We start from the raw sequence: 24934 nt of genomic DNA on the forward strand, positions 1-24934 counted from the left end.
TGAAGTATGTTGCAAATAAACAATTTGATCATTTCTGTTGCTGAGCCTTACACTGGAAGTTGAAGTGTCTCATTAAGGCAAAAGTTGAAGTATGTTTCCATATTCTAGTTGTCCATGTGCTGGTGAAGAGAAAGTTCAGCAATAAAGCTGGCAACTACTGGCTGCTTCTGCAGGCAAATGTGTGTTCTGAATGAAACATTAAACAAAGCTTTTGACACACTGAAGTGTTTCAGCAGCTACATCACTAATTATTAACTGCAGGAGAATTAATTTTGCTCTTCAAAGGAACGTTGACTTTTTAGGAGTCAAAGAGAGGTGCTCATTTGACAGTATGATTATTTGCAACTTAGAAAATAAGAATATTATTTCTCAAAGTGCAGTCAGGCATGCTTGTAAGGGCAGTTCCTGTGTGGAAGAGAAGAAACCATAACACCCAAATGTATTTGCTAAATGACTGTCAAACATAAAAGTGCCTATTCAAAATAGCCAAAATTGCTGCAATGTGAGATAGTTGTGTATACATATATATTAATTTACAAGAGGGTAAAACAAATGAAAATAGCTATTCACCATTCAACATATTGGCCATTAGGGGACCAGATAAGATGAAAATGAGCCTCGATAATTGTTAAGTTTTAAGCACATAATGGAAATTAAATAATACAGTGATGTTTTACATGTTGAAGAACTGGCCTTAACAAAGAAGCTACTTCACTACTCTTTTCACTTTAATCTCTATCCAGCCATAGATGCTGGGCACCAGCCAGCTGAAAGCAGCTCTGAAGAAAAGGAGCTGGGTGTCATGATGGATACCAAGTTAAACATGAGCCTTCCATGAAGACAGCCAAAAGCTATCTGGATCTGGTCCTGAACAAGCAGTTCTAGGTGGCCTGTTTGATCAGGGGGCTTGGACAAGGTGACCTGCAGAGGTCCCTTCCAACCTCAACTATCCTAGTCAATTGTATAATATAATCCTAGTTGTATGAAGAAAAATATAAGAAATATACACTTGTCTTTAAGAATACAAATACTGTTCATCTTTCACATGGCATTTTACTCAAAAATTACATGTTTGTTATAAAATTACATATATAAAAATAATAAAAATGTATTTAATAACATGCTAACAATGTATTGGAAACAAAGCTATCAAAATGGAAGTGTGGTATATGGTAAAAATGTGCAAAATCTTTTAAAGGGAAATATACAAAAGACTTTAAAATACTAATAGTCTTTAGTTTTGGTCCTGAAAATAAAAATAGAAGATGAAAAAAATTAGTGAATCATTTATCTGTACACTGCTAATAAGCCAGTCCCTTCCAAACTGGCTCTTCCTCACACATACAGGTCTTTTCTTGCACACACAAATCATAATTTTAAAATGAGTTGTTACTGGAAAAGAAGTCTAAAGTTCAGACAATGATGGCAGAAAATCCAAGCTGAGACAGTGCTTCCAAGGTGAAGTACAGATTTTTTTTTTAATATTATACTAAGGACAAAGGCCATAAATAAATAAATAAAGTGTTTTACTCCTATTTTGTACTGGCTATGAAGACACTAGCATAGTAATGGTGACCCTTTGATAGCTGTCTTTTTCTACTAGTCTGTATAACTCTTTAGTACTATAGAGATTCCAAAAAGCACTGATTCCTAAACTGGGCATGGCACATAGCTACAGTTTGGAGTTTTGTTACTGTTCCCCTTATAATTAGAGATTCCACTTATAAGTTAGAAATGTTTGAATTGTGTGATGTAATTTGTGATCTTTTCTGTAAACTAGTTTCCTCTTTCCAGTGCATTATCTGTTTTAGTAGTCAAAAGAATTGGTGTTTTTGCTTAATTAGTGTCTTAGTAAAGCTACTTTTTCTAGGTCAGTCCCAGTGTTGGTAGTATAAAAACACAAATGTTGGCATTACAGGCATTACATTGTCATCTTCATAAAGTACAAGGAAGTAGTAAAAAGCAATTCAGACTTTCCAGTATCTTCACAGCTACTTCCAGAAAGGTGGCACCTTTGGTACAGAGCCAGGAATGGAGAATAACAAGGCTTGAAGTACATGGATAACTTTGCTTACTATGTAATTACTGTAAGCCTCATTTCTCAGAAATTGCTTAAGAACAGCTCTAAGTAAAGTATTAACTTATCATGCATCATCTACAGAAATAGTCTTCTACCATCTTGCTTCTTCAAAAAAAAAAAAAAAAAAAAGTCTTGTGTAGTTTTACTTTTTATTTGACTGCTTGAATTTTGCCAATGTTTTAGCACTAACTGTACTCTCTTTACACTTACTCAGTTCTATGGTGCTCCATCAGATTTATGAAATAAAATTTATTCCTAAAAGCCTTTCCATTTTCTTTTTACAATGTGAAGAGTAAAGCAAACTATGTGAAGAATTAATCTGCCTTTCCTTATTCCTACTTTCCAATTCCACAGTGTTATTTTTGGTTTGACACTTTTGGGTAGTATCGTCTCCTGTCCAATATAACTGTATTAGCATGTAGTGAGAAACATTTTAGTAGCTGTCATATTCCACAGGTGTCAGCTTTCACCATTCCTTTTGCCTTTCTGTTTACCATTTAACTATTAGTGTTTTGTTTTAGTCCTAATAACCTTCTCAACTGTTATGTTTCAAAGTGTTTAGCTAATGGTATTACCTGTAAGACTTCATGGATGTCTTTCACGCCTTTTTTGCCTGTTTGAGTTTTTCCAGTTTAGGAGAGGTGTGATGACACCTTGGTTTTCTTTTTTTTTTTTTTTTTTTTCCTTTCCATTTCTGCTGCAGTAATTATATTAAGACTTGAAATAACAAAAATGACATAAAGTTCTAGGTATTGTGTAGTTTTAGTGATGCACTGGAACAGGTTGCCCAGAGAAACTGTGGATGCCCCACCCCTGGAGGTATTCAAGACCAGGTTGGATGGGGCCCTGGCCAACCTGATCTAGTGGGTGGTGTCTGTGACTGTGGCAGTCAGGTTGGAACTAGATGATCTTTAAGGTCCCTTCCAACCCAAGCTGTCTATGATTCTATGAAAGTGTCTCTAATTTCAGGCATATGATAGCTGACCCTGTGACATTTACTTGATTTTTTTCAGAAGTAATAATCATTTTGTTCTTTTGGTTTCTCCTGTCGTGACTGCTTGCAACCCTGCTTTTAGCTATCTTTCTTTCTGAATTTAGACCTGTCACTGTTGAAAGCATGAAACCCTCGAGAAAACAGCAGTAGGAGAGATCCTGTCTTATCACCTAAGAATATATCAGTGAAGCCCTTTTTCACACTCTGCCTATCACAGTTATGTTAAGCACTGTGATCAAAGTTCACATTAGGAATATAATTTAACGAGATATAAACTTGGAGCACTTGTAATTTGTGCCGAGTGAGATACATTTATTGACTGATCTTGGCCAAGAAGATCAAAACCAAGGTCTGTGGTCCTTGCAGAGATTGTTACCATGTGCAGAACTGCAGACAAAAGCTATGGGAGCTGAGGTGTCATATACTAATGGAGTCAACCACCCAAACAAACTATTAATGGCAACTTCAGTGAATGTGCTGTTCAGCCTAGTGATGGAGAGTGAAGTACAATTGAATTAGTAGAGCTACCTTAGAATAAAGGAGGAATCATATAAAAATAAATAAATAAATAAAAACATGTCCCATGCTTGCAGAGGGGCTCAATGGCTTCTATCCACAGATGGAGCAAAACATTGATAAATGGGCTCCATTAAACATTTCTCTGATCTTTAGACATGACCTCTCTTTCCAGGTTGTATTTAAGGTAATTGTTCTTAATTTCCCTGCAAATGGATGCCATCAGATATCAGGCACAATAGCTTGACAATAAACAGTAATAATAATACCACATGTATAGTGTTTTGTTCTCTGCACTTTAAGAAGATGTTATCAGCTGGTGGCATCACAAAGGATGCTGCAGGAGAACATGGAGTCAGTGCCCTGTGTTTTTCCTGAGAGTGCTGCTCTTAAGAATTACTTTAGCTATTGAGGAATGGTTCTGTCCACTCTTTCCTGGGCCAACAGATTCATAACTGTGACTAATCTAACATAATTATCAAGTGTTTTGTTTTATGACTATCTCCCAGATGATTGTTCTTCACCTAGACTACAGTATTTCCGCACCATCAGTCTGTCTAAAGCTAATGAAGCACTTTATGGCCACTTGTAGATCAGCTTTCCTTGTTCAATTTACTGTGCTGTTTATAATTAATTTGGAAGATTATAACAACATCTGATACTTGTTTTTTCATTGTTTCTCCAACATTTATTTCCTTTTCTGAAGTCACAAGTACAGATAATCTAATATTTGCATTATTTCAATGTTTCTCCTACTGGAAGAAAACTATTAACAAGCAAATTCAGAAATCCCTTTGCAGTAGTACAGAAGTATGGCAGAGGAATAAAATACACAATATTAAGGAATATAATACACAATATTATGGTTTTATGGTAAACTATATAGAGAGCAACAGATGTATAGAAAAAAAAAAAAAGAGTAATATATTACCATTATAGTGTAAGAGGAGAAAAAATTAGCCTGCTCTTGCATGAATAAATTTCACTGGTCTCATGAATAGCTTCATATAATTTAAAATAATCCTTCTGTATAATGAACTTGCAAGCTAATTACTCTTGGATTGCCACAGTACTGTATGACTCTGTCAGTCTGGAAGCGTTTTAAATTTTGCCAAAGTTGTGAAGTGGATCCAGCTGAAACCGAAATTGAATGGGTTTCCCAATCAATATATCTGCAAATTGTTGCAGCATATTATTCCAGGCAGTAACTGTGATAATTGCTAGGTTTTATCCTTTTTTAAAAACAATGGAGTTAAAAGTGGCAGATGGTAGTTTAATGATTAACGTTCCTAGTAAACAAACTTTTGCATGGATATATTTAAAGTGGTTGTGTGTATATAAATAGACAGAGAGCGTGAGCCATGCAACTATAATTGAATTGCATTAGCATAACTTAAGTAGAAGTTTGGTAAATACCAAACACCTTAATTAACTTGCACAGTATTAGGAGATTAATGATATACCCTCTATAAATGGCTCTTCAAAGTGTTTGGCAACATGACAGTTCAGAGCCAAACTAATTCTTGGTACCCCGACCCTTTGTGGTTGATGTATGGCAGCTTAGTTAACTCCTGCACTTCAAGCTTGGCCTCTGCTGGGATTTGTGGATGAGTAACAACAGCCTTTTTTACCGAGAGCTGGAAAGCTCCCTGTGGAGTGAGGTTTGTGGGCTCATGTACTCAGCATGGCCCTCAAGTGGTGCCAGTCTCCTTTCCAGCCTAGAGAGCCTTCTGTACCCTGAGCTTTCAACATGGTTTTATTTTAGCTCAGGCTCTACAAGCTTACACTTTTAGACAGAACCTCTGTTCCCTCTGCCAAACATTTACCCAGTATTGTTGTATAACTCTTCCACTAAGAGAAGATATCAACTCTTTTTATGCCCTGTCGATTGAGAAGGGCAGTAACCATCTGTTTTCAGTTTTTGCAGTCTCTTTCTAACTTTTTTATTATTATTATTGCTGATGCAGTTTCTGAAAAATATGCAAATTACATATTATAGACAGTTCAAGAAGTGTAATTGAATCTCATTGTTGGAACTGTCAGACCAGTGCGTTGGAGTCCAATCTGAGCTGTGCATCTTTTTAACTACGGCCTATATTGGTCATTGATACTTATTCTAAATTCTTAATAGTGGGGTTAGAAACCTGATTGAAAACCAGTAGCAATTTGTCTCTTTATCATGCCAAATAAAGTAAATAAAGAACGTAGTTACCAGTCTAGTTAATTATTTTAGAATACTGGTGAGTCAGGAAACTATGCAAATTGGTAAGAAATTAATTCCTGACGTATTTGAATGATTTGGAAAAAACACATTGGATCTACAAGTGGCTGAAATTTATATTCTCCTCTCACACAGAAAACTGTACTGTAAATGAGCTAGTATCTCTCTTGGGAAAGAAATGTGAATTTTGCTGACAAGCTGAGGGCTCTCAACAGAAAAATGCATGCTGACAGGTTCACCCAGTGGCCAATTGACTGATGTCTTTCTCCCTTTTTACTTCTGTTTCAGATGCTGAAGAATACCAGCCTCCAATATGGAAATCATATTGTGAGTATACTAGAAATAGGAGTAATCTTAGTAATTTGCCATGGTGTCACAGTTACTTCTTTTATCTTTTTTTGTTAAAAATAAAAATTTAAAAAAAAAAATAAATAAAAGACATAAATGTACTAGGTTAGGTGCCTGTAGAAATTACTAAATTGGACAATAGTGAAACTTGAACTGTTCTGGGACTCTACAGAACAAGACTCAGCAGTGTTAAGACTCACAGCTTTTCTGGGTTGCTAATTTTTCTGGTTTTCTAATGTGGAAGTCCTGGGTTTCATCACTCCTACACTGAGATTTTCAAGAAGGGCTCCAAAGGTAGAGGATAATGTTTCATGTGTTTACTAAAGGTCAGACTTGAGTATACTTGTCTTCTTATATGGGTTATCAGCTCACTTTAAAATAACAATATTTTTGATCCTTAGCAATATAAACTGATTTTTGAAGTGGTAGTTTAGAAGTTGAAGACACCATTATCAGTTCTTAGAACCTTCCTCTCTGTCTCTAGAAGAGTGATTTGGAGCGCAGAGCAGAAGTGCATATTTTATGTTTGTTTGTTTTTTTGGTGTTGTTTCAGATGTATTTTCTAACAAAATAGCACAGATCTAAGACAAAATACTGCCTTTTAAACCCTTGATCTTTGTATTTTAAACACTTACTGAAGCTTTAATGAAACTGTAGCTTTGAATATTTTTCCCACTGTTTTTGGATACAGAACTATCCCAAGCAAAAGTTAACCCTTTTATTTTGGCAACTTCAAATTCAGTACGGTACCATTACAAAAATGGAAGTACAAAAAGACAAGGATCACAGTAGTTACATGTGTGTACATGTATAACTTTAAAGACTTGAGTAAACTTGTTGGCTTCACTTAAATGTATATTAAACTACCATGCTGGCTTCAAAGACATCTACGTGAGAATGGCAGTCTGCCTCAGAATGGACTAGGATTCTTTCATCCAAAATTTGAGTACAAAACTAATTATTGATTACTTATTAGACCACTGTTTTCTAGAGACTTATTTTTGTTGATGCAGTATTTTAAATATATAGTAAACAGGAATGTATTGATTTTCGTTGGACAATTCCAGTGTACTTTGTAGAGCACTTGGAGAAAAGTAGACACTTGAGCGTGTTCTTTTAGAAGAGAAACCAGCCTTAACCAGCCTTAAACCAAAATTAGTGGAAAATATCCTGTTGACTCTGACGAGACTAGGATTTGAAATAACAGATGTTTCCTTTAAGGAAGTTTTCATTAAAAAAAAAAAAAAAAAAAAGGAACATGCACATGCCTTTACTTACTTTCTCTTAGTCACCTCACTAGTGTAACAGGCAGGTCAGTGCATGCAGTGAAAAAGTTTGGTTAATTTTGCCCAAGAGCACACATAGTCCCAGGAAACTTAAATAAATAAATAAATAAACTGATAGAATATGAATATATAATTTTCTATTCACATATACGTAGGATGCCAATATTGTGGTAGTGACAACATCATAGCATCAACGTCTCAATCCCATACATGAATGACCTTGGAAAAAGTTACACAGCTCCAAAATGCAGATAGCAGTTTAAGGCTACAGATGAGACTGCTTAGCCACAGACATATGTTTTTCATTGCAATGTTTGGTAAAATTTGCTTCTTTAGCCTGCTAAAATATCACAATCTGGTAAATTAATTATAGAAATTATGTGTAATGCTAGCATTCATCTATGATGTAATCTACTCCTGTATCTCATCACAGTTTTAAATTAGTTTGTGTATTTTACTATTAGCAATTTATGTTTACTGCCTATTTAACAACTGTTTTAAATGTATTTTAGCTGGTAACTTTTTTTTTTTTTTTAACATTTGCTAACTTACTTTTAAGATATTTTGCATACAGTTTTGACTTCTTTTAAAACTGATGCATAAATTTAGGTGCTCTTTGTGGTATTTTATTGACATAGTAATCGATGCTTCAATCCTTCCAGCTTTTCAACAGAGGCAGATTTTCCTGTTTATGCAGTCAAAGTATTCAATTAATCAGTATCCCGCATATCCATGAGCAAATGCTGGTCAAAGTGGAACAGCTTTCAGAATCCACGTTATACTTGGCATAATTCACAGGGTTATTTCAGCTGGATTTGAAAAAGATGGGTAGTTCTAATGTCAAAGACCTTCACTTGCTTATGAAGACCTGTTAGAAGGTACATAGGTTTCACAGATCCATATTCAGGAATGAAGCAGTGTGGTAAGGTGCAGAGTATCTGTTGATGCCATGGTTCAGCTCCTTGTAAAGTTCCCCTGCTTTCTTCCTTCTTCAAATAATAAGCACAATATGTGACACTCACTTTTGTTAGAAATGAAGGCCATGCACTTAGGTTCCTAATTAAGCACATGAGTAATTCTGCAGAAATAGGACAGTTCATATTGTTCAAGCTGGGCACATGGATAAATGCCTGGCTTTTGAGGACAAAGATGTAAAACTAAGGAACTCTATGAAACACTCTCAGGCAGAAGGCAGTGTATTTCTTTGCTGCTTTATGTAAGCAATGATAGGATTTTTTTCCTCTCCACTGGAGCATCATTGAGCAGTAGTCACACATGAGTTAAAATAGAAAGCTTGAGTTCCTGGCACACTGCAGATTGAAAAAACAGTATGAAGACAGTGATGATAGTCCTTCTTCCCTGGCAGAAGAGGAGTAAGTGTTGACTTTCACATGTCACCCCTTTGTTACCTACACAGAGCAGATTTCATAATTAGACAGTTCTTTCTAAAATATATTGTATAATTTGTCTTATTCATTCTGGTACACAAGTCTCATCCTGTAGCTGGAACAAAAGAAAGAGAGAGAGAGATTCCAACTAGTTACTTTACATCTCAAAGAAATATTCCTCTAGAAATTCTATAATCAATTAAAGTTTTGTTACCTTTATATGCTCCTCAGTGATTATGATGCTATGAACATTGGCAAGATATTAGAATTATTAAACAGATAAAGATTGTTTAAGGGCCATTTAAAAGATGCTTGTTTTTTCCATTGCACTGCTACATTTCGGTCCAAAATTCTGTCTGTATTATTACTGTGCATTTGCTTCTGATGCTGGATTGAAAAGCTAATCCTGGTCTGGTGCTGTTCTCTAAGCAGTAATAATACATTTTCTTTTTGCATGCAGTTGATTTTTTATGAGGTTAATTTTCTCAGGGCTAAAATAATAGTGCATCATTTCATTCAAGTGTAATCTTTTTTTATAACCAAAGTGAGTTTGTCTCTAACCTGCCTCTCAGTTCTACATGCTGAGATAGACTGGATCAGATGTCAATTGCTGCTTACTGCTGTATTAAATAAGTATGTCTTTGTATTATTTAAGTCAACCATATCCTTATAAATTGGATTCTGTTTTAAGACTTCCAGCATTGATGAGGGGAAAATGAGGCAGAAAGTTAAGGCTTGTTGTCATTGGAACAAGTGAGTAAGTAAGGGTCAACTGCTGTCTGAACTTCTGACCATCCACTGGACTCAGCTGAGGTCTCAGCAGCGTCAGCCCAAGTGGTGAGCGCCCAGCACATTTAATGAAATCAGGCAGAGCTCCAGGATGTTCAGCACTTCTGAAAATGAGGTCACTTAATGAGGTGTCTATGCTCATTGGAACTTAGCTGTAGGGCACATTTTTATCAAGTCACCTTAGCCATAATATTTCACTTGTATTCATACTCATCTGCAGACTTTCATATAGCAATCATTCGTAGCAGAAACAGGAGAGAGCCTTTCTAGAGAAGAACACAGCTTTCAGTAGCATCACACTTGCTTTCCTCTATAATACTTCAGTCTGTGAGATACTGTCTTTTCCTAGTTCTTCACTTATGTGGGTTTTCACTGCTCTTTTACCTCCCTGCTGGGTGGCTTTTCCAGGTATTCTTGTCTGCCTGTCTGTCCCTGCTGTTTCTCTCTCACTGTACTGTTTGCCTTCCCTCACCATCATGTCAGTGGTGGTTCTCAGTCCTTTCTTTCTGTTCCCAATCTGACTTCTCTCCCTCAATCTAATGGTTCTGCATCTCTCTCTAGCAATTCCACTGGGCTGTCAGTTTGATGTCTTTCCATTCAAAGCTAATATGGCCAAATCTGAATGTTTTGTCTTTTCCAGGAAATCATTTCCCATTCATGATGTTTTCTGTGATTACCACCATTCACAAGCTCAGACATGCTTGTTACCTGAGGCCATTTTATCATCCTGCACATTTAAGGCAGCATGTAGATTATTATTATTATTATTATTATTATTATTATTATTATTATTATTATTATTATTTATTTGTATAGTAATAATCTTATTTTATTTTTCTATGATGTATTTCTAAATCAAATGTCTTTCTCGGTTCAGATTATTGTGCAGATTAATTACTCGTGCCTCTCTGAGAATGACAGCAACCTTCTACAGTCTATTCAAAACACAGTTATTAAGATGATTTGTCCTTCTAGTATTCATCATGAATCCCTGCACTGATTCATCCCACTGCATCCTATCAACATACAGTTTTCTGTATTTGCTTTCAAGTCTTTCATATAAATGCCCTCTCTTGTTAGTCATTTCCTCCTTTGTTTTGTGAAATGCTGACTCTTCTCCCCACCCTTGCTTCTGCAGTGATACCGGCCTCACTGATCCTTTTGGTCATTTCAAAGAGCTCTTTACTTTTTTCATTTCTTTTAAATGCAACATATCACAAGATGTAGGCATCATATGTGTTTTTCAGACTAATTTCTTTTACACCGCAGCTATCGAGGTTATTTTAGAAACAGCTTCATTAGCTTAATTTGCTATGTCAGTTAACAGTTTTGATTATTGAAAAATGGGATTTTTATGAAGTATAATTCTCAATTAAAATTCAAATGAATAAATGGGGGAAATAGATCTTTCACTTTAGATGGTGAGGAAGCAATCATATTCTTACAATATTTTCAATCCATAGAGTTCCTTTTCTTTACTGGAAATGCATGAGGGAAGAAAAAAATAACTTTTCTTCTTTAATATGTTTAGCATTAAGTATCAGTACCTTGCTGAATTAGAAATTATGCTGAATTTGAAACATTCAGAAATGGCCTTTTAAAGTCCTGATACTGGGCTGCAGAACAGATAGAGTTTTAAGAAACGGTCTCTGATTTTTGAAGCAAAGTTTTCATGCTTTGCTTGACAACTCTTTTGGACACACATTTCATACAGTCAGAAAAGTGTGGAAGGAAGGCTTTGAGATCTTACTCCATGACACAATTGAAAGAGGTAAGACCACTAGTTATCATAAATCTTGAGCAAAAGTGGTGGTAGGTCTGGCAGTGCTGAGTGAAGCAGGTTAAATCCAAATTCTTAGTACAGATTTTGAGCTGGAACACATCCGTATGCATTAAAACTGACAGGAACATGAGTTATCATGCATTCTCTTGATATGTCCCTCTTACGAACCAGGCATAAAGATTGGCTTGGGAAAGGGAGAGGATATGGGTTTTTTGACCTTAATATTAGCCTGGTCCCCAAAGCTTTTGCATTCCCAAGAGAAACTTGGGTGCAAGTTGAGGACTTCCTTGCTTCTCAGCTTTCATTGCAGCTTCTCCTAGCCCCATTTGAGGAGAAGGTTCTGAAGGGAAGAGAAGGTGCTGAAGAGTAATATCTAGCATTTCCATTCCCTTTCTGGAACAGGGCTCCAGCATTTATCAAACCAACTAACATTTATTTTCCTCCCATAATCTACCAACTTTCAAGACTGAGTTTCACAAGCATAATTCTGAGCTTCACAAGCATTATGAAGAACCTTGTCCTAGAAACTTGGTCTTTTTTTTTTAAAAAAAAAAAAAAAAAACAGTCATAGACACAACATGATCTTTCCAAATACAGCATACAGAAGGCCTTCCTCAAGGGAGGCAATCCAAACCTTTGGGATTTTTACTGGAGTTATGGAGAGACAGTCTGTCTGCACTGGAATTGATTACTGTCACTGTATGTCAGCTCCCTCTCATGACTTTTGAGTGGAAAGGAAGGAAAGGATCTCATTAAATACTAGAAGTGAAGAAGCTGGGGGCCAGGGTTCAGCGGCTACCTCTGGCCTCAGCTCTCTCTCCTGAAGCCCTCAGAAGATTCACAGAATTGATCCAGGGCCATTTGAATGTGGTGTAATTGCTCTGAAAGGAATGTTTGCTTGCTCATAAATAGTTGCCAGCAAATTTTAAAAAGAAATAAATTATGAGATTGTGGTGAGGTCTTTCAAATGGGCTGAACTTTTTCTTGGCCTATCCAAAAAAAAAAAAGAAAAAAAATGCATTGCTAGTAAGCATTCAAGCATTCTGTTCTTCAACCACAGTATATGCAAAATTGAGATTTAATCCTGAGAAACACCTAACAAATACTTCAAGCTAGTTTTCCCAAGTATAGAGTCAGCATAAAAGCATAAAAAGAGATAAGGATTCTAAGAGTTAAAACAATAATCAGTTTTACTAGTTTGCAGGTCAGCAACCAATTTTCATGTAAATGACTTACATAAGCCTAAATACCTCAGTTTGCTGTCTTTTCCTTTGCATTTGCATTTTTCTCTGCAGCCTCTGGCTAAAAGACTCATCTGAATAAAAGTTTGTGTATGTTGCAGTCTTCTAATTATCTGTACATTTTTGTCTTTGACAGTGTATCAGTTACAACAAGAAGCACCACGTCCCAAGAGAATCATCTGTCCTCGGGAGGTCAGTTCCTCTTTCACTGCACCTTGTTAAATCTGATGAATTGTCAGCAGAATATTATTACTGAAAATCTTTTGTACAGTCTGGGTGTAGTATTCGCTTTAACTTTTTCTAGGCCATTATTCTAAATAATCATTTTCCTTAAAGTTCATTAATTGAAGCAGTTTAATATTTGCTAATTAGGCATGGAGGCCTGATTCTACCACTAGGAGCACCTTCATTAGTGAAAAACTCATTAATCATTGCTTACTGTGCTCTTCTGTATACTACCTCAAGTTTTGTGTTTCTTTGTCAAAATGGAGCAGCAGAAGGTGTATTTCCCTCCTGCATCTGCATATTAAAGTATGCACGATGTGTTTCAACATGATTCATGTAGTTCCAGTTTGTAGAATACATTTTGCCAAAAATTAAGTTCAAGTTAAAATAGATAGCTGGAGAATTTGGTTCTGTCGCAGAAGCTTTAAAGATTGAAGAATATTAAAAAATACATAGGAACAAACATTTTGCTGGGTCATCTTGTCTCCCTGTTTTCTTTTATTGTATTTCTCCATCTCTACTTAGTTAAATATGTCAGCTCCTCAAACTACCCTGTGTAATAGTAATTGAAAACATATGTAGGCTTCTCTGCTCAATCAATAAAACTGTGATAGCCTTATCTTCTATAATGTCAGGGGCAAATTTTGTGCAGATAGAAATGTAATGCTAGTAATAGAAATACTGAACACATGAAGTGATTACACGAGGTATAAAAGATTATGTGAAAGGAGATAGAAACTGATGATCATGCGTATGATATATAGCTCTTTTCTCAAACATAATCCTGAGCTCTGACCTGCTTCCCATACTGTGTATCCACTGAAGTAGAGCCCTAGAAAAATGTCTGTCAAATACCAACAGATGCAGAATGAGAACAGTTTTGTGTGGAGCAAGAGGTTTTGTACCAAGGCAAGGGTAGATTAAGTGAGTTGCCCAGGGTCATGAAGCAGAGACATTGAAAAGCCAAAAACTGAATCCAGTTTTTCTGAGTCCACCAAGTACCTTCACTAAAAGGCCATTGCATTCTTTTCTTAAGTGCCATCTACTAGTTGTTTCAGAGTAGGATGAACAGGATCTTGGCCTCAGACTAAAAGTCTTCAAGCTCTGTTGGTTCTCGATGTTCCCAAGACATGTGTGCAGGATGGTCAGAAGGGAAAGCAAAACACATGAATGGGTGAGGAGCCCTCATGTCCTTCTTTCCTCCTGTCAAATACAAAGATAGGAAAGAAGGAGCATACTGTACCCCTGTGGGACATGTGTGCTGCAGGGTTTTAACAAGACCTTCCTCTCCAACATTCTCGTGCAAAGCAAATGGTAGGTAGGTCTCCATGGCCATGGTATTTTCAAAAGGAGAGAGTGTTAAAGTTTTTGCTAAATAAGTATCATATAACAGGTATTAAACTATTAGTGGCACAGCTGAAAATAATTAAGATGAATTCTTTATTTATGTCCAATGCAGCCATAAAGGAGTTTCTCTCTTTGTGTGAGATAATAGTTTATCCATTATCTTATTTATCTTTTTTCATACTGGAAGTACTTTGAAGAAGAATTTGTCTTCAGAGAATCTGATTGATAAGCATTGACTGCTGAGGAACCTTGCCTACCATTCAATTCATCTTCATGTGAATACAAATGACTTAGCCTGAATGAATTTAATCCAAAATTTGTTATGCTAACTCTAATTAAAACATTTTTAGCTTGCCTACATGAATGAAAATTTGGATCAAGGTAGAATGTGATTTTGATGTAGAACAGCAATTATATTTTTGTTCTAGAAATGGGAGTATCTACAAAAATAAGTGGAATAGATGTGCAATTGTGAAGTTCTCACCATCATACTGTATTGAAATTTAGTTTGAAATCTAAGTTTCCTTAGATAAAAAAAAAAAAAAAAAAAAAAAAAGTTATATACAGTTGAAGTTATCCTTTGCTTCCTTTTCCGGATGTTTAGAGACCATACATTATTTAGTTCCTGTTCAGGACACTTCTAAAATTCCGCAAAAGAAAAGCTTAGATCATATTTTATTAGCCAAATGAATAAATAATTGTCAAAGGAGTGCATAACAAAAAGTAAAAAAGATGTCTGATTCATATAATTTGGGTTTGTTTGTGACTAATGAGCCATTTTAGTGGCTCACTTTGTAGACTGAAGACAGTCCTATTTTGATTTGTTTTGATTGTTTATTTGTTTGTTTTAATTTAGTTAAACAACTGAAAATAAGAAGCTTCATTCTAAAGCAGTATGAATTCCCACAAATGTGATCTTTGATTGATTTCTATTTATTTGCATTTTGAATATTTGTGTAGATCAACTGTATGAGTTCATATACCTGACTGATAGAAACAGATTCTCTAGCCCCAAAGCTCCTCAAAAAATCATATTAGAGCACTGATGATTTACTTCATTTTTCCATATTTATTTATATGCTGGGGTGGCATCATGATGTTTAGATTGTTCCATGTGGTTCTTATTATTGGCTTTATATAAAGTAAAGCTACATAGCTACATAGCATGTTACAGAGCATCACAGATTATTTTAGAGGGAAAATTCAGCACTGTATTCTCATAGCAACTGTCAGCTTCTCCTTAATATACAGATTGTAGGGTGGGTAGTTTTTCTTCATTTTAGTTTGACATTAGTGTATTTTAAAGAATGTATAGGCTTGCTTCACTAAAGGCTGTGTCTTATTAATGTTGGATTTTGGTCAGTTACATAGGAAAATCTGAAAATTTAATTTATTGTCATCAGTGGGAAAATATAATAATTGGCAATATGGTAGATATTTAGTATGCAACATAATGCTGATCCAACATCTGCAGAGCAGGACATCTGCAGAGCAGGTGTCAGCAGGATGTGTGAATGACAGTGAAAAGATTTCTCTCTCCATGTGTGAATATAAGAGCTGGACTTTTTTGAGGGTGTTCTCTTGTGTAATTTAGGATTCAAATTACTTCAGGCAAATGTGGTAAAAATTGCAAATTATTTTAAATCCTTCATGCTCATGGGAAGATGTCTTTCATTCATAATTGCTGAATTCTGCATGTTCTCAAGGAAATTCAAGCATTTTTCTGAAAAAAAATCTGTAGCACCAAGAGATAAACTTGTGAAGGGTTGGTTGGTTTTGCTTTCATCACTTGGCACTTTCATCATTCCTCTATTTTTTCTACTGCTGTCTTCCACATTGTCTGCATTCATTTGCTACTCCGTTACCTCTCCGTTGCTCCATAGTCACAAAGGTTTTAGGCTCAGATCTCTGCAGTTCTACCACCTGATTTGTGTGGGTTTCCTGATTAACTATACTGTGGAGACAGAAATCACCTCCTCCTGATACACAACCACATGGAATAAAAAGTGGGACTGTAAATAAAACATGAACATTTATATCTATGTGTCTTTGAGTTCTGCTATCATGACTTTCTTTTTCTTTTCTGTCTGCATAAATATCTTGTCAGCAAAAGCAGGTCATTCCTGCAATGGGAATCATATTGAATGAACTGTTAAGGCTTCGGGTATCTAACGGCTTTTAATTAATCACCACTGGCAGCATGAGTAGTGTGAATATCTACCTTCCCAATAACATTGGATTTCTGCCAATATCCTCATTTGTAGCCATATTCCTTCCAGCAATGTTTTAATGATTTATTTTTTAAATAGAAAAAAAGTTTAGTTTAAAAGCACCATTCAGGTGGAAAGTAGCTCTTAAATATTGTGCTTGCAGATGCAAGTGTGATGATAGGTGCCAATGAATCAGATTCATTTTATGAGGAAGCCGTATTATAATGCATCGTGTAGGACTTTGTCTACAGAAATGATCAACCAAAATGGCATTCACAGAAAATAATTCAAGTGTTCGACTTCCTGTTTTTATGCTGAAGTACCATTTTAAAAATAGTTTTAAGAAATAGTTTAGTAGTAGTGTCTTAGTTGTTGACAGCAGTTTTTGAGGCAAGTGAGTTTGTGTGCTTTAGACCTTTCATGTTCCTAGCAGTGCTTTGGCCAAGCCAGTGTCAGCAACAGTGAGAAACTTGTCTGAATTTCCCTAGTGTAGGCAAAGCCTCAGAGCCTTAACTTATATTATTATGTAGAAAAATGCCAGTTAATTGCCTTCCTCCTTGTTCTGAATTCCAAATAGGTTGTGTCAGAAGCAGAAGTGATTTTCTCTGCCTTTAAAGCATCAAAATTATGGTTCCTTGGTTAAAAGAAAATATGGTTACAAAAGGGGAATCTTTCCTTGAGAAAATAAAAATAAAATGCATTTTTCTTTGCTTATATGATTCAAAGAAACAAAATACTGATGATGTTTTTAGACTGTGCAGCTGAGAATCTTTCACTCTAACCATCCAGAGGGTCAGAACTGTTTTGACCCTTTGGATATCCATTACCCAGATTCATCAAAACAAGTATTTAGTTAGTGTCATTTCATAGAGCATTACTGTTGAAATGGTCACTAACAGGTTTATAATTATATTGCCACCTTGTACTGTGCTAGTAGAGAACATACAGGATCATTACACATCTCCAAAATTGAACCACTGAAAATTGTTCTTTACACAGTTATCCTCAGAGTCTTCTGAAGCATGGGATTCAAGCTGATAATAATGCAATTATTTATCTATCTATCATTTAAATAATAGCAATATTGATAAGTTCTTTAAAAGATGCTAGTTGCTTTTTCTAAGTCCTGCTTTCAGGTACAAGAATATCTTATAATTGTATATAAGAAAAAAAGCTTTTAAACAACCAGTTCCAGAATCAGGTAAGCTTGAGCAAGGTTATTGAATTTAAGCCTTAGTAAGATGTTTGCAGAGCATATCTGACTGGATAATAAGTATTTAATTATTGCAATAAGTCTTTCATGAATTCCCTTATTCTGCTCACTTAATGATCTTTACAAGCTGAATATTTTCTTTTTTTCCTCTGCCCTCATATTTCTAAGAACAATGTCCATACTGCAGTAAAGTACTAGCGAGCTGTAATAGGCATTGAAATTGGCCATAAAATTGGTGGTAAATAATGAGAGTAAATGGGAATTTTCATGGCACTTGTTCAAATCACTCTGCTGCAAAGTCAGGCAGCTTAAGACCACAGTATCATGAGAAGGTGTGTCTTACTGTCAGTCCTGAGTGCTTATCTAGAATTATTCATAATATTATATTATCTTTTTCTTAGAAAGAAACCTCAGAACACACACAGTGACACACCAAGAGACCCCATTAGCCAGCAATTAAATGAAAATGAGCAGAGTTGTTCCAAAACCTATTTTCATTAATGAAAATGTTTGTACATATAAGACTTAATGGAGCCTATATCTTCAAATTCTTATAATATTGCTGCTGCTTTAATTGTGTTTTTATAATCCTATCTTTATGACAGAAACTAAAATTAACAAGGAGGACACAGCAGTAGACTGTGGGTTGCAAGTGGAGCTTAAGAGCAGTTTTGAATAGACATTGATTAGGGGGGAAAGTTTGTCAGCTGAAATCTGTTGTTAAAGTAGAATGCCTGGCTGTGCTGGAAGGGACTGAAAACAGTTGAAGGCCAGGAAATGTGTTTGGTTAAACTGGGGTGGATTACCCAAAGAATCATTAAATGTATTGTAACCAGTGTCTTTCCAGAATGACCACATGTGGGTTTTCCTACTATGTATAAATTGCGGGATTTCACCCAACTGCATTTTTCTATGGTATCTTCATGGTAGGTCTTGTCCCAGAGAATGCCTGTGTTTTGCAGTATTGGATGAAAGAAAGAAGGGAGGCTAGACTATTGCTTGCCCAAAATTCACTTGTATTCATCACATCTTCTCTCCTAGAGTACATCAGGTCTCCCCCCATAGCAGCAGTAGTGTTGTGGAACATTCAGGTGAAGGCACATCATCTTGACTTCAACAGTCAACTGACTCCTGAGCAGAGGAAAGTTTTCTAAGTGTTCTGCAGATGTGATAATTAATTTTTATTGAAACATAGCTAAAACCTATAGAATAGGTTTGTCTATTCCAATTGAATTTCTTCAGGTTTGATCTACAAATGTTCTAGGTTACAACTCGCAAATTAGTCTGATGTTCCTCTTTGCCAGAGAAATACAGTATGAATCGGTTGATGTGGTTTTTGACCATAACGAAACAGAATAGGTAAAACCATCTTTTTGAAAGACAAGATGGCAACTACTGCTTAATGAGCAAAAGCTATATCTAGCTGTCTTTATGGACTGATGATCTTTCTAATTGTCCCTCTTGTTTTGATTGAACATTTCCTTGGGAATTTTGACCCTCCTCTTCATTTCTCCTTGACAGTGTGTGATGCACGTATGGGTTTATGATTTTGCTATTCTCCTTTTTTATTTATTTATTTCCTTTTATCTTTGATATATATTAATATTTTCATCTAATTCTTTTTAGTTTGGCACAATGTCAAATTTAAGTAGTTTTCAAATCAAAATAAATGAAAACTTGTTCCATATCTCAACTTAGATAAAGTTTATCAATAAGCCTAGGTGTAGGAGAAAATTCTGTGTGCTTGTACAGATTTACATATCTGTTCCAATTTAGGCCAGTATTCCTTGTGTCTGGTTAAAATAGAAGGGGGTTTCACTGTGCCTGCTCTGACTGATATTTTGTGAGATGTCTGATGTCTTTTTCTAGATTCAAGATTAGGACACAAAAAACTGAGCAGCTGGTGAATTCTTATTTCTTCAAATGAATGAATAAAGAAAATTTATTTATGTGTCTGTATTCATCTGTTTATCTTACTTCCTATCCTGCTACACATGTATATATATGTATCACATATATATATATATGTATACATACATACACAGAGAATTATCATATCAGCCAGTTACACACTTATGATCATACTTAGGTATAATCATAGTGAAATTTGTATTGATTTCAAACCAGGAATCCTGAATTTCCAGGGCTCAAAATGGAAATTCAGAAGGTTTGCAATGTAAATTTATATGTATCCTTTGTTTCTAAGATACTTGCATATCTGATTGAAATGCCATCATGACAAAATAATATGTATTTCAACTAAGTAATGTGTGTGTGAGAGAGAGGTGTTTTTTCTGAACACTGTATCTGAAGGTTATCAAACTATTCAGCTTTGTTGAAGTGAAAGCATCTGTAAGTTACCTGATTGCTCATCATTTGGGAAATACTCTCCTACTTAGTATTTGGCAGATCTAATAAGACCTCCACCTTTTTCAGAATTGGGAAACATAGCTAGCAGTAACTAAGCTCCTTTATATCTGTTCAGACTTTGCAGGTAGCCTGACTTAAGAGTGATATCAACTGTTCCCGAGTACAGAGCAGAAGTATTCATGGAGTTAATGACAGGAGATTAACAAAATGAATATTCTTCTTTCTCCTTGGATTTTTGCTTTCATCCTTCCACTTTCCCCAAGGACAGATGTTCTTCTGGTGTAATGATGTAGCAGTACATATCACACCCCAAGATGCTAAACAGGGTCTTATTCAAGGCCCTCTCTTCCTACCCCACTCTCAGTTTTGTTGTCCCATTTCCTGATTTTCCTTCCACACCCCCTTTCCACACTTGAGTTCTTAATCAGTCTGCAGCAGATTGGTTCCTTTGGTAATCTGCAATTACATTTTCTAGGCCCCTTGCAGGAGGGACGTATTTTTACATCAAATACTAACAGTGGACTGGTTAAAAAGCGTGGCTTTTGGGGATACATTAGGGCAGGTGACATAACACAGTGTGTTTGTGCAGATGTACTGTGGACTGTTTTGGCATGTGTCATGAAGGTTTTAGTGCTTCTCACTGATTACAGAAGTGCAAGCAGCATTTATAGCACTGATATGGATTGCTGTATTTATCTGCTGCTGTTGGGGATATTTGCCTCCCATTTAAATGACTCAACATATCAATCTTGGAAAAAGAGAGCATAGTTTAAATACTATATTTAAATTTTTCATCTAACATTCAAGGTAACATTGATCTTCCTTTTTACATTTAATGATGCCCTTACTGTGTAAGTGGAAACTACATAACAAAATAGATGACTCCTGCTTTTGCTATTGAAGTTGTTTGAACCTGACCCTGTCTCCCCTGACTGTTTAGCATCAACCTCCTTGATTAAGATTTATTTCAATTTATTTTAGCTCATGTTCAGGAGCTCGTTATTTTATTAGGTCACAAAATATTTGGTTTTTCTTTTTTTTCTATTCTTGTTCAATTATGATTTTCGCTGTTAGAGCTGAGTGTACACAGAAATGTATTCTGTTTTACTGACTGTAGCAGATGTCAGTGTTGGGGAAATTTTTATAACCTTCTGGAGTTTAAAGTGTTTTGTCTGCTGTATTGATTATTGTATACTGGACTGAGGGAGCTTGCTCAAGGTCATAGATAGGAAACTAACTCGAGTTAAAAATACCCTCATACGAGATGCCTTAGAGCTTTTGAAAGTTTTGCACACAAGCAAACAAACCAACCCGATTCTTGTTAAATTCTTTGTCTTCAAAAATGATAGAAATAACCTTGATGGAATGGAAATCAGTGTTCAGTAAGTGCCACAGAAAGAATCAGAGCTGCTGAGCCTCCTGCGTTTCTTTGTGATGCATTGTCCTCCCAAGGAAGGATCATTATGCACCCTACCTTCTCTGTAGGATACAGCAAGCCATCAGACCAGAGAAGTTGTGTGGCTTTGAACAGCAGTTAATAAAAACATTCTTTTGAGTTCTTTACTTCTGTCATTCCTTTTGTGTTCTCCCTCACAGTGAAGCATTCTAGTCCTGTATCCTCCCCAGCTGTGTAAGTTTTACAGCAGAATGTGTCGTTTGAAGATATCCAGCACAATTTGGCCCTTCACTGTGCTTGATAGATCTAAACTGTTTCATGCTATTTAGGTTAGGGGTGACATCACCTGAAGGCTTGGCCTTCTCCTCTACACCACTCCATTCAGTCCACTGCCTTCTCCCTGCTGTCCTGAGGGCGTCACAGAGGTGGGCATGGACATTGTATAGCTGCAGTTTTATATGGGATTTATATAACCTATTCAGTTTGCTCCTTGATAATCTCGATCTCCCAAGAGCAGAGAGGAAGAGGATGTATCTTATATATTGGCCCAAGGAGACTCCAGAGGTTGTCATCCCAACATCAAGAGGAGGTGTTTGCATACGTTCTTCTTAGAGCCTTCCACAGTTGAAGATTTCATGACCACCTCTGCTTACTTTTTTTAGTGCTTAATTATTTTTAACACTTTCCTAAGATCCAGACTCTATCATCCTTTTTGCAGCTTTACTTCTTGTCACGTCTAGTAAGAATACACTGAGCAGATTATTTTATTTCTCCTTAAAGGCTGCTCTCATACCTGTCTGCTACAGCCCCTCTCTGTCTTCTCTTCCTTAAGCTAATCTCTTTTCATGTCTTTCACATTTGCTGAATCACTGCTCATTATGGTTATTTGTTCCAGTCTTCCTTGAGATGTGCCCAAAACTACATTCAGGATTCCAGTTAGAGGCTTTCTGAGTGGAAATTGCAAGGAGAGGATTACTCCAAGGTATCTTGTTGGCTGCACTCTTGTTTTCATATCCCAGTGCTTTGAGTGGCATTCTGGTTTTGGTGGTTTTTGGAACAGACAGCATCAGTGATTCATGTTCACGTTATGTTTTGTAATGATGCCAGGATGCTTTTCTGTGGAAACCTGTCTAGCTGTTGTCCCTCTGGTATTTTGAATGCTTTTGACATCTGCTCCCAGCTACTCTCTTGTCTCAGCATCAACACAGTCCCTCACCATCATATGGCTGTATGTGTATCCATCAAGTAGCCATAACACTGTCATCCCCACTGCTCTGTGACTAAATGACAAAAGAAGCTGCAGACTTCCAAAACTGTTCATGTGATTTTTCTTTCTGGAGAGCCTCTGAAACATGGACAGTGCAGACATAATATGCTCTGGTGCCTTATGCAGTGCTGATTTCTTTCTGAGGAATGTCTTTGTTCCTCTCTCATCACATAGTCAAAATATATGAACAAACTCATGAAGTTACGTGGCCAGGATAGGCTAGTTGTATGAAGCCTGTCCTATCAGTCATACTGAATGCCATTGACTGGAAATCTTTGAGGAAAAGACCAGCTTTTCATGAGGTATGCACATACTAACTGCCTATAATTTGCCTGTCCTTGGTTGGGGCGTACAGATGTTACACTGCTGCTACTTCTACTGGCAAAATTATCAACAGGCTGTATGATGTGAGGCTTTTTGCAAGGACAAGAGTTGCTTTTCTCTGAAAACATTGATGGCAGCAAGCCTGAATAAGTAGTATCAAGAAAGTAGTCAAAAGGTAATAAAAAGGGGTAGATAAACTTTTCCTTGCAAAAAGAAATGTTTCCCAAGTTAACTTGCTTAAGAGGCATTGAAGTAAAATAATTGGTCCTATTTGGAGTGAGAGTTAGATATGTTAATTGATCTAAACAGATTTTTTTTAGAAAGATGGGAAGGCAAAAAAAAATGTATTAAAGAAGTAATGAAACAAAGCATAGTTTCTACTCCAGTACTGTTTTTACTATTGAGTGCTTACAATTTTTTGTAATCCTTTTCTGCTATTGATTCTGAGGCAATAGTTTGCATTTGGCAATTATGCCAAAAGCTGAACAATTCAGACTACATTTTCTTTATAGTCTGGGCTTCTTTTGAAGAATTCTCTTCCAGTTCTTCTATTTCTCTTTTACTGAGCTGAAAATGGTATTTATGGCTAGTTAACTCGAAATACTGAAAAATAAATAACATTGTTCCAAACAGAAAAATGTTTATATTGAACTTCCTTTGGGCAAATGCCTCACTGCCTGCAATAAAGTGACCACACTAACATTTTAAACTCTTGGATCTTATGTCTCTGCTCAATCTGTGTAATGGGGAGATGAACAAAAAGCTATGCATGCACCTTATTGTTTCCTTTTCCTTTTCATATTCTCCTTATGGTTGTATTGAAGCAGTGGTTGAAATAGGTAGACCTACAATGCTATTGTGTGCTGGGCCTTCTGAATTAAAGACAGACTGCTGTCCTAGAGAGGGATTTTGGATTTCTTAGTTTTCATGCCAACATTTCTGTATTTCAGCTTTGGCCACTGAATAAAGAAATATGTCTTGTACAATGAAGATGAAGAGAAATTAAATTTTTTTGGAAATGAGAGTTATCTTAGTTCTGTGATAGTACTTCAGCAGAAAGAATTCTTCAGGGCATCTTCAAATCTTCAGTGCAGTGTGGCTTGGATGTAGATGCTTGCAATGAAAATCTATCACATTAGGGCATACTTACCTCCTGCCTGCATGATTCCCAGTAGTTTTGTGATGAGTTATCTTGCAGAGTGGTGTAGGATTTTAATACAATAATCTGTACATTAGCAGGAGTATGTCACTCCAGGGTGAAACCATCCTGACCAAAAGAGGAGCCACAAATCCCAGGACACTACAATTCAGTAAACTTCAAAATTATGTAAAGGTAATATATTGGATTAGCTTAGATAGCTAGTGTGTTTTTATGAAGAAGGCTTATTTCCTTCTCAGTGTTGTGTTTAAACCCCAGTACAACTGATTCCACACCTTGAATATGCTGTAATGTTGTAAAAAAAAAAAAAAAAAAAAAAGAAAAAAAAACTTGTAAAACTAGACCAAGTGTACAAGTAAGTCTGTTTTCTGGCATGGGGAGAGGCAGTCTGGTTTGGCAGGCTGGGAGTCAAGGGAAGACTGTGCAGAGCCTCTCAAACATGCTCCTAAACGCTTTTGGAGAGAGCTGGCAGAGCTGTGCTGGGCTTCATTTGTCTTTGAGCATGCTTCAGGATTAGATGTCTTTGAATGTTGCTGGCTTTGTAGGAGTACTGAACTCCTTACTGAAATTAATGATTTAAGGCTGTTTTACCATACTGCATGCTTCCTGATCAATATGACTATAGTTTTAAACAATTTTGGCATTCACTGATAATTCATAATTCATACAACTATGCATTTCAATAGTAATTTTGAGTGTTTTCCACTGAGTTTCTGGAGCAATTGCCAAAAAGGCCTGCTCTGCAGCAACATTTTTGGTTTGAGATTGGCATTAATA

At 36.1% G+C, this 24934-nt stretch overlaps 1 protein-coding gene across 1 annotated transcript in view; it reads left to right on the plus strand.

Annotated features, from left to right (window-relative positions):
* CHN2 (chimerin 2) overlaps positions 1-24934 on the plus strand; it is a 113920-nt gene that overhangs the window by 60128 nt on the left and 28858 nt on the right. Inside the window, exons 2-3 of the mRNA XM_032180749.1 lie at positions 6100-6138; positions 12783-12838. Of these exons, the coding sequence (XP_032036640.1) occupies positions 6100-6138; positions 12783-12838 (95 nt within the window). The remainder of the gene's footprint in view (positions 1-6099; positions 6139-12782; positions 12839-24934) is intronic.

Source organism: Aythya fuligula, chromosome 2, assembly GCF_009819795.1.
Source record: "Aythya fuligula isolate bAytFul2 chromosome 2, bAytFul2.pri, whole genome shotgun sequence".
Taxonomy (NCBI): domain Eukaryota; kingdom Metazoa; phylum Chordata; class Aves; order Anseriformes; family Anatidae; genus Aythya; species Aythya fuligula.